Source organism: Pomacea canaliculata, linkage group LG3 (genome assembly GCF_003073045.1).
Source record: "Pomacea canaliculata isolate SZHN2017 linkage group LG3, ASM307304v1, whole genome shotgun sequence".
Classification (NCBI taxonomy): domain Eukaryota; kingdom Metazoa; phylum Mollusca; class Gastropoda; order Architaenioglossa; family Ampullariidae; genus Pomacea; species Pomacea canaliculata.
Genome location: NC_037592.1, coordinates 15,976,828 through 15,992,796, shown reverse-complemented (window position 1 = coordinate 15,992,796; position 15,969 = coordinate 15,976,828). Strand labels below are relative to the sequence as shown.

At 39.1% G+C, this 15,969-nt stretch overlaps 1 protein-coding gene across 1 annotated transcript; it reads right to left on the bottom strand.

The window, feature by feature from the left end:
* Positions 1–3,170: 3,170 nt before the first annotated feature.
* On the bottom strand, positions 3,171–10,250 carry LOC112560172 (inactive hydroxysteroid dehydrogenase-like protein 1). Its single transcript, XM_025231804.1, has 9 exons — positions 9,968–10,250; positions 8,929–9,051; positions 7,959–8,069; positions 7,735–7,793; positions 6,866–6,910; positions 6,510–6,544; positions 6,201–6,282; positions 5,638–5,865; positions 3,171–5,211 (listed from the first exon to the last, which is right to left on the bottom strand). Exons 1-9 carry the CDS (start codon positions 10,233–10,235, stop codon positions 5,104–5,106), a joined length of 1,059 nt encoding a protein of 352 aa, XP_025087589.1. The 5' UTR covers positions 10,236–10,250; the 3' UTR covers positions 3,171–5,103.
* Positions 10,251–15,969: the final 5,719 nt, after the last annotated feature.

The following is a 15,969-nucleotide window of genomic DNA, read 5'->3' as shown; positions in this document are numbered from 1 at the left end:
GCATTCATCGTATTTTCAACATGAGTAATAAACTATGTTTTTGAGAGAAGCTGTGTAATTTTTTTTTCTTTTTTGCACAGCCCCTTGAGGTAAAGAGCTATATAAATCAACTTTATTATTATGTAATTTTTATATGTTATAAATGGCCTATAACTACTATGCAGCATGCACCCTACTCACCCTTTAGTACATCGTGTCAGTCAGTTTACGCCTAACCTCCTTTACAAATTTCTTCCACCTTCTATAATGAAAGGCCTCCACTCCACAGCGAGTATGTCAAGGGCAGATAGCCACTAAGTGGCCGACTTCCAGCTTGTACAATGCCACTCAAACTATTGTATAGTCCCGGAGGTAGCCCTGCACTGAGCTCAAAGACTTGCTTGATTCTTCAGCTTCATTTTCTGTGGTGTTGAATCAATTTAATCTCTCGCCTTATCTCCCTCTCTCCCTCCCCTTCCCCACACACAAGCACGCACACACGCACTCACTTTTAAAAAAAAAATTTCTTTAATGCTTCACCACGCACTTACTTGTGAGCCTGATCGATATTTGCTGTTATATTAAGTTGTCTTTACAGCTTATGTTCCTCTTGTAAGTGAGCACTTCTGTATAGTAATGTTCTGGAAGGGAGGAATAGGAGCGAGAAGCATCCTAAACTTGTTAAGGACGGTAAATTCAACAGACACTGCAGATTAGCACACTTCCACATTTTCTTATTCCATTTAATCCTTGTCTGGGTCATCTCCTCGTCTATATCTTTTAAAGTAGACACACACACGGAATATTAACTAAGGACACCTCTCCCACCCCTGAATATTGACAGGTCGGTATTAAAATGAAGAGCAACTCTGAACATTTCTGGTCCGCTGATCGGTAGGCTGTGGGGTGGCTTTAGCACCGCGTGGTGTATCCAGTAGTTTTATATCTGTGACCTGTGACGAGTATAAAGAAAACAGCACTGATATAGGTGAATACACATACAGGCAGGCGTTCATATGAGACAGAGACCGAGTAAAGAGAGCGAGAAATTTCCTGTACACTTGTACCGCGAGTGGCCACCCGCTGTTGCCTTTTGAACTCGCCGTCGTTCTTTGAATGCACCCTCTCACCTACACCCCGCCTCCCGCGCCCCACCCCCGAACACTGCGCGATTTATTCATGCAATAATAGTTCCGATGTCTGCGAACAGGAGTAGGCAAGATGCAAGGCGATTCGGTTAGCCCAAGGGCGACCATATGTGTAACCCTTCCCACATCCTCCCAGACGACCATCTAGTAAACGAACTGAGAAAAAAATGGTCTTTTCCAACAATGGCTACAGTCCTGATCTCAAACAAAGTCCTTTATGAGGGAAGAATGTTTGCTTTGCGCTGCCATTTCTCGGCGGCTCCAGAACTTCAACCCATTCTTCTGGTTGCAGGATCCACGCCCGCTTCTCTTCCTTTCTGACCTCACACGCCTCGCACCACGTATTGTTCTGCTCAATGTGTTTTGCTAGCAGTGCCGTCGACCGAGGGTTTTAAAAAAAAAATAATAATAATAATTTGCTTCGACACCACATGTGAGACTTAACACCCAAACTTCACGTCCATTGATATTAATGGTGCTCATCCACGAATGTTAGTGGCACAAACTGGATTCGATCATCTTTCTCATTTCTTTTTTTCTGTTTCTCCGTACTCTCACCTGATGGGGTTTCTTTTTTTTTTCTTTCTTTTTACGTTAGGTAGGGAGGGCCGGTCTTAGGGGTTGGGAGGGGACATTAAAGGTTAAAAATCAAACTCTCAGCTGCACATGGGAACACTCTTGAGTGACTTGAGTCGGGGCGACGGACAATGAAGAGGCTGAAGACCACGTGCAGCACAGACCTCTACCCTCCACCCCTACAGCAGCCGTCTGCGAATGTCAGAAATTTTGAGGTGGGTGGCAAAACACGATGCTGCAATACTTCCGATGAGTCTTCCACCTTGCTTTAAGCTACAAAAATCATTTGCCATTTTCAGTACGTTTACACGAAACTGAAGTATTAAAAGGAAATATGTTTGACATTTTTCTTCGTTTTCATGTTCATCGCTGTCATTGTATGGCTTTTAGGCCGCACAGCTCCAAGTTCTTTTGGTTCCGTTCAGTCGATCCTTCAGCTTGTCTTCCGTGCGCACACCAACATATGCCACTCAATAAAATACCAGCTCATTCATTCCATGGAATTAGGCAATAACAAAATCCTTAATGAGTTGTCAGCAAGAAAACGACGGGTTTTAAACCAGCTCGTCCGGTACAATCCAACCCAACTAATCCAACTTGGTACTAACCCAACTAAAGCTATATCACGGCAAGGCAGCCACGCCTGTAAACAGATGCCACATGCAGAGAAAGAACAGCGCGCCCGAGACGAGAGTTGAACCCAGCACAGCCAACCCTCACTTTATAGGTAACCGTTGCGCCACCGGACCGCCCTCTCATCACAATATACACGAGACCATAAACAGCATAAATTGAAATGCTCCCGCACGCGGCGAAGATGCCCATACCAAACTCTGGTGCCGGAGGTTTGGCATTGACAATCATTTAGGGAGGCTCCATAGCCATGCAAGTGGAATGTAGACCTGCCTGTGCAATAGAATGCCATAGGGTCAAGGTGCAGGGCAGGTAGAGACGGCGGAAGGGAGACTACCTTTCACATGGCCTAGACATGCGTCCCACACAGGCTATGGGTTACATCACAGCTCTATTTTGTATACAGGATATGGTCTTAATTTATCAACCAAACAATTTAACTGATTAGCTTTTAGTTGAAATGTTTGTTACAAGAATACTTTAGTTGATAGCTTCACATTAACCATTCAGCTATAGTGTAGCGTTGTGCACACTGCTTCAGGCTCTTGGTCAAGCTAAGACAATTTTACCTAACCGAGATGGCAAGCAAAGCACTTTGACAGCGTGGCATTTAACTAAGCAGAGTTTTTTTTCATAACATGTGATGATAAAACTGGAAACTAATTCCTTCAACTATCCCAAACCTAAATTCTATTCCACACACTTTCTCTCTTTTCCCACTTTTCCCTCAGAGGTACCAACATTAGAACAAAATGGTTATATCGTTCATTTTAACTGTCTCATTCCCTCTCTTCACTAAAATAAGGTAACAATAAGGGCGAGTAAAAGTTTAGGTTTCTTAGAGAACTGGTTTATTGCATTTTTATGAAGCCTTAGCAGCAGGTGACAACATAAGTGTTCGTGACCTATTTCCTGATTACAGTTGAAGTGAAATAAATAATTCTGTGAAACTCCTGCTTTTAAAACATATTCTTTTCCAGATTTCCCAATTGTGTTCTTTAACTTCAGCAAAATGTCTTTCCCTCACATTTTTACAGAAACAAACAGTGTGAAATCCATATTTAATAAAAGCACACCAGGAAAGACTTTGGATTCTTGATTATTATATGATAATGCATTCACACAAGCATAAGGTAGCCAATCTAAACAGTTATACATATGATTTGCTCTAATTCTCTCGCTTTCTTTCAGATACTCTTTAAATTTCAGTAATGTACATTAAATTCATGTACAAATTCACAAATGAGCATTCCATTAATTAATAACACTCACACATTTAGTAAAACTCCAATTTGTATACGAAACAGTCATGGAACAATAGTACACACGAGCAAATGACAATGTTTTATATGTAAAATGGAGAAATAATTTAACACTTTCTTCAGAAATCTCTAAGATATTGATACTGGATGAAATTTAAATCTACTTTTCCAATAAATGTGTAACTATTTAAGTTCTTAAAACATCTATGTTTAAAGGTATTCACTGTGTAAAATTTACACAATTGCCTTTAGATACTGAGCAATAAATGCACCCCAAAGTAGGGCGACCTATAAAATGTGATATAAAATGTGCATCAACATTCTTATTCACAAAAACAGGATTCATAAACTGCAGCTGTATCTTAGACAAACTATACACATCCTGTGCAACAAATGGTTATTTCCATAAACTTGGTCGACAAAATATGTGTTCTAGGGAATGGAAAAAGATCATTGTCCTTAATAGATTACTTTTGTGCATTAAGTTTTCATTCTTGCGTTGCCTGCATCTTACTATTCATAGTACTAAGTATGCATCAAAAAATTTTTTTGAAAATCACACTGTAATTTAATATTCACATTTCATTTCACAATTCCCAGTTGTTTCTTAAGAGATGGAAGAACAATCAAAATCATAACTGCTTGTTGGTTTTACCAAGACAGAGATTTGTACAAATTTGCATTAGTTATGACATTGTTATGAAAGGTGAAAAAAACTCCAAACAATGACCATCTTTTGATATAAAATTTGTAAAGTACATTTGTTTCTGTTGATATGAGCTCAATGTGCTGTACATGAAAGACTTAAAATAAACAGTCAGTCAAACAAAACAATAAACATAAGCAGCAGCAAACAGTTAACAACTTTACCAAAAAAGTGCACAGGGGAAGAACTGAGGAGTGGGTGGAACAGTACTTAACAGCTTTTTAAAGTTCGTCCAGCAGGTGATAGGCAGATCAACAAATAGAGAGTTTCAATAATCCAGCTGGGACAACACAAAAGTAGACATGAGCTTTTTGATGACAGAAACCGACATGAAGGGTTGGATGTGACTGATCCTGCAAAGCTCAAGATGGACAAAGATATGATATTCAAGACATGCTTATGGATTAATTTCAGATGGTCTGAGCATGAAAGATTTCAGCCCTAGAGAAAATAAAGATCATGAAGGATGACATGCTTCAATTTATTTGCAGAGGCTATTTGTTTCATTCACTTTTAATTTGTTGACCAATATCCAGGCTTTCTGTCCACTGCATGTTAACTCTACAAAGATTGTTCCCCAGATATTATTTACAGGTTGATGTTTACATAATCATAATATTATAATTTCATACATACTTCACTATGTAGTTTTTTCAGCAAATGATCATCATTTACATACAACTTTACTTTCAGAATCTGAAAATTTACACAATCAGTTCACTTTACCATATTGCAATTTATTCATATTCTAGCAGCACAAACAGCAAGAAAATAAAACATTAAAATGTGTAATGACCCATTACGGATGTTGTTTCAGTAGGAGCTTGGCTTGCTCTCGTAATGCTGTGTTCAGACTTGAAGCTGCCCGCTTCCAGAGCCACTCTGGGCACATCATAGCAATCCAATGCTACACAGGCAAAAAAAAAAAAAAAATAATAATAATTAAATTCATCAAGTGCATTTTCCTGCATGGAGATGAACTCAATGAGATGTGTACAAAAGACTAATAAATGAGCTGATAATCACACAGTGAAGAAACACAAACAATGGTCAACAGACAACACTGTAAAAAACATGACTTAAATGCTAGGACAAAAGAAATGAATGAATACAGAATTAAAAGACAGCAAGCAAGTTGCTAAGTGGCTAGATTTCAATTATATTATGATTTTCAAAAAACATTATTTTTTTAAATTGTGGTGATGAGAGGAATGAAGAAGTTATTTAACTTGCAAATTTTATCAGCAGTTTTCCATTTAGAAACAGATATAACTATTGTGGACCTTCAGAAGCTTTTTTTTCCTGATTTTTGTGTCGCTTTCTGTACACCTACCTGTAGCGTATGAGGAAAATAGCCTGTTGTTCGTGATGAGTACCCAAGAGTTCTGATAGCACTTCGTGCAAAGGTAGGAGCTGAGGGGATGAAAAAGCTGGTGCGTGACAGCGTCTTGCTGAAGCTTGTCATTTGTGTGGCCACATAGAATGGCATAAGACACTGTACTGTTATGCCACTATCTTTGTATTCATACTCCAAGCCACGGCAAAAGTAATCAAGGTATGTCTGAAAAAACGGCCAAGTTAATAAAGATATTTTAGGTAAAGTTTCTCAGTGTACATCTTACAACAACCTAGAAAAAGTATTTTAGCACCCTTCTTCATATTATTATGCCACATGTGTCTGGTGAAACAGCAGTACACCATACAGAGTACAATTAACAGTAACAGAATAAAAAGGATTATATATCTGTATTTATAAATAATTCAAAAAGGGAGGTTAATACTGATCACAGACTACTTAATTAACAGTGTTAATAAATACTTAAAATGAAACAAATGGTACAATTATTCAAAAGTGAGCTCAGAATTATTGTATAATCTATCCAAAGCCATCTCTACCTTAGTGGCTGCATACACAGTCATCTGGGGAGTAATCTGAGAACAAGACCCTGATGATACAATGACTACTGCACCTTTCTTCCTGCACACAAACAGCTCATACAACATTTTCGTGTAAATCACTTATGACTGATTATCTAAAAGTCAAAGAATTATATGTTTTCAATTTATGTGCCAACCATTTAACTACAACTGGTGTAGCAATCTTAGCATGACATTAACAACCATATGACAAACCTATACATAAGTAATTTTGATCTAAATCTAGATTGGACAATATAACATTTAATGCAGTATAAATAAGGTTACCTTTCAACCATCTGAGGCAGAATCATGTGTGTCATCTGAAACAGACAAATTATACAAGTTAGGAATCCTTGAGTACTGTTTCATTTGTTGCTATGTTTCTTTAAATCATGTTTTTGTTATTTTGACAAGTGCCATCAATAGGCCCTTACTGCTTATTATTAAGAATAAATGGACATGAAAACTGGGATCAACAGCAACTTAAACTAGCTTACAAAAGCTTTAAGTTCAGAAATAAAGTTCAAATTTTCTAATTTCAGCCTGGTCATCATTTAGGTTAGATATGAGGTACTTCTAATTTTTTTCACTTTTATGCTTCAACTTTCCTCTGTGCCATATAACAACAGAAATGTGCTCACCATAGTTGCTGCTGCCACATTAACAAAGATCAGCTGCCAAAGTTTCTGCAAAAAGGCATAAAAAGTAGAGGAAGAACACGTAACAACAAAACCATTAAAGGCTATATTATAAATGAAATATCATGTAAAATCATCCTATATCAGTGGTTCATTATATAGTTTAACTCATACAAATAACAGTTACATTTCCTTCAATAAAAGTTTTACATGTCCTCCATATTTGACTAAACTTCAAAAACAATTCTTTTCCCTGTTCACACTATAATGAGTTTAAATCTGAAATTATCTGGCATTGCTTTAGGTAAGTGATGAAAGAAATACTGCTACTGGTGTACAGTTGACTGATAATTGTGGCTGTTTTGTAAATTACATTTTTATCGTTTATCATATAATACCTTAAAATAAATGAAACATGACAAAGCTAACATTATGTGAATATACACAAGAAAATATTGTTAAAACGCTAATTCCAATGCCTTTTGAGTAATACTACCATAAGGCAAGAAAAGGAAAAAAAAATTAATCAAACAATTGGCAATGTGTGTTTCCATCCACCTATTCTGAAAGTGTAATGAGTTTGTTAACAGCTCTAAGTAACATGCAGCTGTAAAATGATGTGACAACCAGAAGAGTAATGATAAGTAATTGAATATACAGAATACAAATGATTTCCCTTTGATTCTGGGTGGCAGAAAAACATTCTTTCGTAAGTAAGGAATAGAATTTTTTTTTAAATGAGGACAAAAATACATCAACAGTATGTTTTATAAACTTTTTTAAAAGACCAATCATCACAACAACAAAAAAATACAGATCTTGATCATTCAGAGAACATACAGTTCATTGGCCATAAGAACTGTAAGACTTACCTTTTCTGGTACATCCAGAAACATCTGAGGGTAATCATACATGACACCAACATTGTTCACTGAAAAGCAAAGGCATAAAAAGTAGAATAATAAGATATAACAAACCAATCAAAACTAATGGCATCGCTCTTGGCACATGTGAACCAATAAGGAATACAATTAAGTACAATAAAGATTTGAAAAAAAAAAAAAAAAGGAATAAAGGCTATGCAACATCATATTACCTAGGATGCCAATCTCTTTGTCAGCAATCTTATTCTTAATGGCTTCATAGATGCTGTCTTCAGTAGCAAAGTCCACACAGATATATTCAGCTTTGACTGAGAATGTCTCTTCTGGAGAGTAAAAACACAATATGTTTTGGCAGAGAATTAAAACATTTTACTTAATTAATGTAATTAAAAAATCAATCTAAAAATATGTAATACAGAATGGCTACTAGATATAACATTTCTTCTAAAAGAAAGGTGGGTCAACATACTGATTTTGACTTTGTTTATAGTTTGGACATAGCCACAATACAGTAAATGTGTTCTACACACTCACAATTATTATAAGAGAATGTGTATGCATAAGTTGTGTAAGATACTGGATAAAAATAACAAGGATGGAGCAATAAAGACTTCCATGGAGAGCTTACAAAATGTTATAATGACTGGACTGAATGGGAAGCAAAACTGGATATCTGAAATCAAGCTGCTTTTACTTAGATATGGTTTTGGACATGTCTGGCTAACTGAGGAGTGGAAACAGTAAGCAATTTTGTTAAATGTTTTAAACAAAGAATAATTGATTGTGACTGACAAGAATGGAAGACATTCTATTCTATGCTAAAGACATTTTTCATCTATAGTGTATTGTATTTTTTCCGTGAACTATGCTGTATGCCAACCCTTTTGAATGGGCCCAAAGGCCTAACAAATAAACCATTCTTGAGGACACTTGGGTGTAATATCATAGGGTTAAGGTTAACTAAGCAGGGCTTAGGAACTGATGATGTATTCAATGTAAGTTATGCAAAACACACTTGAGGTTGTTTTATTGGAGGTTTTTCCGGTATTAGATCACAAATACAATTTTAGAAAATATGTCACTAGAAAAGTGAACAAAAAGGTTATTGATCTATCTCACAAAAAGTACATTACTGTAACAATACTTCAAGTACATATGAAAAATCTAAAAAGTCTATTTTACCAATTTCTTTGGCTGTTTTCATCAGCTTTCTTTCCTCTTTGCTAATAAGCAAGACATTCAGTCCATTCCTGGCCAACTCTTGTGCATAGGCTTTCCCTATGCCATCACTGCCGCCTGTGATAACTGTCAACAGAGCACCAGCATCTTCAAATACAAAAGTGCTTTAATTATCTAAATACATAAAAGACCATGGCTGGATATAGTATTTAACTATGAAGCCGCACACTTATTCTAATGTTTTGAGCAACGAAATTAATCACAGAAGAGAACCTATTAAAAGTGTTGTACCAATGTTCTGTAACCAACAATACCACTATATAAGCATTCAAACCTGTCTTTCTACAATAATGTAATAGAATTTTTTTTTTTACATTTTCAGTTACGTCTTGCATTGTCTAGATTTTGATCAGATTTTTGGTGTTCCTAAAACCCACTGCATTTATTTTGGTGTACAGCAGTAAGCACAAGAACACAATGCTTTGAAAGCAATGCAAAACATAAATGCGAATACGCATGTATCTCTGCTCTACCAGTTTTGGATAGTACACAAATTTCTTAAATCTACCTGCACATTATACTATCTGATCTGCCTCCTAGGTCAAAGAGCAATTTGTTTAAGCCTGCATTCATACCGTATCTCCTAGTCCTAGACTGGCACCACACCTCACTCACTTTATAATAAGATGCATAAATACCAATGTGAATGCATATGCAAACAGCATCCAAGTCCCTAATGCAGAGTATGTTGTAAACTTATCTTCAGACTATTTTTCTTCTGCTTCAAACCTACAGACCAACAAGTTGTAAAACCTAGCAGAGAATGTAAATAAAACTCAGATTACCATCGCTTATCTTAATTTCTAAGTACCTTGTATGACCGAAAGTCTACAATCAATTTTCGATATCTCACCTGCCCATGGCCCGTTTCTATTTGCGAAATCAACTTCATCCATTGGTTATCTTAATTTTTAAAATGATGAATTATATTCCTAAGTACCTTGTGTGACCGAAAGTCTACAATTAACTTTCGATATCTCACCTGCCCATGGCCCGTATCTCTTTACGAAATCCATTTCATCCACCACTTTGCTGTAAAGATGAACGTAGAAAGCATTTGCTATGTGTCCTGCCACAGTGATTGATCGTCTAGCAAGATAGTAGGCGCCTACAAATGCAAGAGCATCTCTAACATCAGAAAAAACCTTGGATATCTCTCTCCACAGAAGTTCAAAGCTGTCGACTGCTGCCATGTTGGTTGCCTTCGCTTTTGCTGGTTTCTCTTTAGAGAGTTTTTCTGTAAGAGTCATTTCCCTTTAATACACAACATTATTGAGCGCTTTACTGTTGCGTATCTATTTCTAAAAAAAGACGAGTATATGTTCCCAGTCCTTTTTATCTAATATCATCATATTATTGATTTGTAATTTATTTTAACAATCTTTGTTTATTCGGAATGCAAGAGGAAGGTGTGCGATATCAGCAAGAAACGACAATCGTCTTCACTCTCTTTACCTAGAGCTCGCGCACGGGTCTCCAACACCACTAAATGTTTTAGTATGTATTTATCGGTATGTTTATCATCAAATCTACGAACATTTTCCGCTTATCAAAACCCTCATAGGCCGCTGATGAGTTATCATATATTCATTCAGGATATGGTTTTGTTCAGATACGGCAATAAAAAGTAAGCTGACAGGTACAGTGATATTGTGTTAAGCTCGATCAATGATGTGTTAATCGCTTTGTAGAGAAAGGGGAAGTCCAATTTTAATTAATGAGATTTTTATTTGTTTAATGCGATCATTGAATCACAGACGATCAGCTATACGTGCGTGCCCGCACTTGTTCACACCCAAACGAACGCTGATACAAACAATAACCATTAAATTATGTCTGCGTGCTAAAATTCACTGTGAACAATTGCTGTGTTCTAAGCACGCATCTTAATTCCTATAAATTTTTGTGTAACAATGGATTGTACAGCATTGTTGTTAAAAATACGTGTAGTGTGATTGTTATCAATCGATGTACTGCATGATCTTTATATTTTATTAACAAGCTCGCTGAATCTCGTCTGAAGCTGCTATAATCTGTCTCCGGGGGCACAGACATAAGTAGTCCTCATGCTGCAGCACTTGCAGCCACATTACAACGTCCATCGAAGAACGGAATACGGATTTTTGTTTCTTCCGCAGAACGGAACATATTCCATTACCATAGACACGCATGCTTTTAGCAGCCATACATCTTCTTTCATGTTAATCACTCCTCTGGGAATGGAAATTGTAGGTTGGTTCGCACTTTTGGCATCTTTTCTGCAATATAATTTATTTATGCACAAAAAGTACTGTTTATTGTGTCCTTCTTCGCGTGTCCACGTGAAGCCTAAACCGAGAGTCTGTATCGACTTTTTCTCTCACGTAAAAGACTTGTCACACAGATGGCATATGTTGTGTTATTGGTTTGTGGGTATTAGAGGTGGCACTCATTAAACTGTCCAGTTAGAAAACACACAAGAGACAGCTTCATGTCGGCTCCCGCCCAAGTATATTTAAATCTCCTCCGGAACTAAACCTTTTACGTATTGTTCATTTTGGGAATAAGGCCAACACTTGCCTTATGTCACATCTCCCTTTCTTTAAAATGGACATTGTTTCAATATAACTTAATTAACATTAATTTTAATATTCTTGAATTTCCTATTCAAGTCTATGTGCGTTTGATTCGAGTCAATCATTTACAAGTCAAGTCTCTGTGGGATCTTGATGATGCGACCACTCTTGGTAGTCTTGACAGGCTGGTCTGGAGGAGCGATGACTTTGGACGCTGGCACCTTCCTGGCTGCGGCTCCTGGACATGGCTCTGGATTGTCAACAGTAACGTCTGGATCATCTGAGTGTAGACCAGACAAGGGGTCGGGATCCTCTTCGGACTTTGGGTTTGTTGGAATAAGGGACGACAGAGTCTTTGGGATAGGTCTGGGATTCTCGGGATTGGGATCTCTGGGAATCAAGAGACGGCGGTTGCGTCGTTGGCGACCGTAGGGAGTCTCTACCTCATATGACCTGTTGGGCAGAGACTTGATGATCGTCCCTGGTGTCTGGGTTGGCTTCACCCAAACTGGCTGACCTGGTTCCAACTCAGCGGCTGGTCTGGCACGGTGTGCTCTGTCGAAGTTCTGTTTATGTTTCAACTTCTGCATCTCGTCTTTCTTATGAAAGTCCTTCCTTTCTTTTTCCTTTTTCTCGGAAAACTGAGATGGTATTGTGGGGACCATGGTGCGTAGTCTTCTCCCGAACAACAGTTCTGCTGGACTGAGACCTTGCTGAAGTGGCGTAGCGCGATATGTGAGAATCGCTAAATAAGGATCATCTGCCTTCTTCAGGATTGATTTCACAGTTTGAACGGCGCGTTCGGCTTCGCCATTCGCTTGTGGATAGTACGGGCTGCTTGTTGTGTGAGTGAACTCGTACTGTTGAGCGAACGTTTGGAACTGCTTGCTGGAGAACTGCGGGCCGTTGTCTGAGATGACAATTTGTGGAATTCCATGGCGGGAAAATATGCTCTTAACATGGTTGATGACTGTTTCCGCCGAAGTATTCTTTAGGTGTGCCAACTCAATATAACGTGAATAATAGTCCACCACAGTAAGTACTGTTTTTTTTTTCAGTTCAAAGATGTCCATGCCAACTTTCTGCCAAGGGAATGCTGGTGTGACAGAGGGAATGAGTGGCTCAGGGGGAATTGGCCTCTCCTTGATGCAAATTGTGCACTTCTGTACCATGGACTCTATCTGCTGAGAAAGCTTTGGCCACCAAACGCTCTCTCTGGCCAAGGCACGACATTTTACGATGCCTTGATGTCCAATGTGAAGTCTGTGGAGAATGTCTGTTCTCAGTACTTCAGGGATGATCAGTCTTGATCTGTAGAGAAGAAGTCCTTCATGTTCTGTGACTTCTGAACGTACTGTCCAAAACGCTTTCAGTTCTTCATGTTCTGGACTAGAACGTGGCCATCCATTGTGGAGATAATACAGCACTGTCTTACAAACAGTATCTCTTGCAGTCTCATTCTTGATTTCTTCGATGCGTTTTTCACTGGCTGGCAAGCTCTGAATCACTTGCTTGATGAAGATCTCTTCTTCTTCACTTCTCTCATCTTTCTGAGTGTTTCTTACTGGGCTCGTGAGAGTGTGTCAGCAGTCACGAGATTCTTGCCTTTTGTGTAGACAATGTTGTACTTGAACCTCATCAGGCGCATCCGGAATCTCTGAATTCTCGGAGGTAGATCTTCAAGGTTCTTTGTTTTCAGTAGAGCCAATAGTGGCTTGTGGTCAGTTTCGATTGTCAGATCACGAAGTCCTGTGATGTAGTCACAGAACTTTTCACACGCCCAAGTCACTGCGAGTGCTTCACGCTCAACTTGCGCGTACCTGCGCTCAGTTTCCGTCATACTTCTTGATGCGTAGAAAACTGGCTTGAGGTGACCATCTGACTGTTTCTGAAGTAATACTGCACCGAGACCGAAAGATGAAGCATCTGTTGAGACGACGGTCGTTTTGTCAGTACCATAGTGTGCCAACACTGGAGCTTCAGTCAGCTGTTTCTTAATCTTCTCAAACGATGTTTCTTGAGCAGTGTCCCAACACCACTCTATGTTTTTCTTGAGCAGGTCACGTAGCGGTTTGCTGTCGTTTGCGAGGTTAGGGCCTGCAAACTTCGCAACGTGGTTAACCATTCCTAACAATCTTCTGAGATCAGAAATGTTCTCTGGCTTGGGAAAATTCTTCACAGCAGACAGTTTCTCTGGGTCGATGGCAATCCCATCTTTCGAGATGATGTGCCCGAGAAAGGATATCTTCTCTTTGGCAAACTGGCACTTCTCATCGTTCAGGGTAATGCCCGCTTCTTGAAGCGTCGACATCACTTTCTTCAAGTAACGATCATGTTCTTGCTTGTTCTTACCGAAAATGAGCAGGTCGTCAATGTCACAAATGACGTTTTCATGGTTCGCCAGAAGTTGAGACATTCGTCGTTGAAATACTTCTGGCCCTGAACTTATCCCGAAGGGTAAGCGTGTATAACAGTACCTTCCAAAAGGTGTGATGAAGGTTGTTAACTCCTGACTTCCTTCATCCAGTGGAAGTTGATGGAAACCCTTTTTGCAATCAAGCTTTGTGAACATTTTTGCTCCTGACAGCTGGGCTAACAGTTCATCTGTTGACGGTAACGGGTAGTTCTCTCTGCGAACTGCTTCATTTAGTTTGCTCAGATCGACGCAGATTCTGACTCTCTCGTCGCTCTTGGGCACCACTACTATTGGGGCGCACCAATCACTGGGCTTGGTGACTGTGCGAATCACTCCCTGTTCTTCAAGTTGATCCAATTCTGCCTTGACTTTCTGTTTCAAGGGCAAAGGTAAGCGTCTTGGAGCTGCTACTGCATATGGAACAGCTTGTTCTTTCAGACGAATCTTGTAAGGATCTTGTAGACTTCCTAGTCCTCTGAAGAGTTTTGGGAATTCTTCCTTGTACTGTTTTCGTGGTCTTCTATAACTGTGTTGATTCTCTCAATCAACTTCAACGCTGTAATGGCTGGTCGACCTAGCAATGGTTCTTCAAGTGTTTTTACGACATACACATCTTGCAGTGTAGAGACATTCTTGTATGTCAGTTTTGCCTTGAACATGCCTTCCACAGCTATCTCAACACGACCTGGACCATACAGTTTCTTGCGCACTTTCTGCAATGGTCGCTTGGCTGCTGGAACTGCTGTCTGAGGTACGACGGTAACATCAGCTCCGGTGTCAAGCTTAAATACATTCTCTGTGTCTTCCATCAGGAGACTGACTTTCCAAGGATCTGTTGTCACACTGCCTACAATCATACCCATGTAAGCTTCTTCGTCTTCTTCTTCCTCTTCCACTGTGTGAATCTTAGAAGAACCTGAAGAGCGACAGACTGCAGCGTAGTGACCAATCTTGGAACATTTTCTGCATTTAGCGTTCTTTGCAGGACAACCATCTCTGTTGTGGGAACCTTTTCCGCATCGAGAGCATGGCTTAGTCTCTGGTTTTCCCCGAAGACCTGGCTTCGTACCGCAACGAACTTTTCGCTGACCTTTCTGAATCTTGTTGATGGTTTTCTCAACTGTATTCTCGCTGTTGCTTGCCAACATCGAGTGTGCTTGAGTCTTGGACGTCTCATGAGCTCTGCAAATTTCTATTGCTTCTGGAAGCTTGAGTGTTTTCTTCTGCAACAATTTTTCACGCATAGTGTCATCTTGAACACCGATCACAAGTCTGTCACGAATCATGCGGTCAACATCCTTGAAATCACATGATTTTGCTAACTTGCGTAAAACTGCGACGTAAGTATCAACTGACTCATCTTTGTTTTGGTTTCGGCTATGAAACTTGTAGCTCTCATACACCTCATGTGTGCTACCCAAACAAAAGTCGTTGAACTTGTCGATGACAGTCTGAATATCTTTGTCGTTCTCCCCTTCTGCAAAGGACAATCCTTCGTAGATTTCTTGTGCGTCCTCACCAATGCAAGCTAATAGAACTGCACAACGATAAGCTGAATCTTCTTTATCAAGGCGCGTAGCTACCTCATAGTTCTGCCACTGACGAATAAATTTTTTCCAATTTACTTCAATGTTAGAAGACAAATCCAGCTTCGAGGGAACCGGAACGTTTGCAGTGAAGTGTTTTCTCTGATGTGTCTCCGCCATCTTGCGAGAAATGTCACTTTGCGAACGTACGACGCAATATTTCAAAATGAGAAAAACGTGCCCACCTGAAAGTTTCTGGAGAAATCACACAGCTAGCACTTTGCTGCTCACTTCTGACACCATGTTGTGTTATTGGTTTGTGGGTATTAGAGGTGGCACTCATTAAACTGTCCAGTTAGAAAACACACAAGAGACAGCTTCATGTCGGCTCCCGCCCAAGTATATTTAAATCTCCTCCGGAACTAAACCTTTTACGTATTGTTCATTTTGGGAATAAGGCCAACACTTGCCTTATGTCACAGCATAC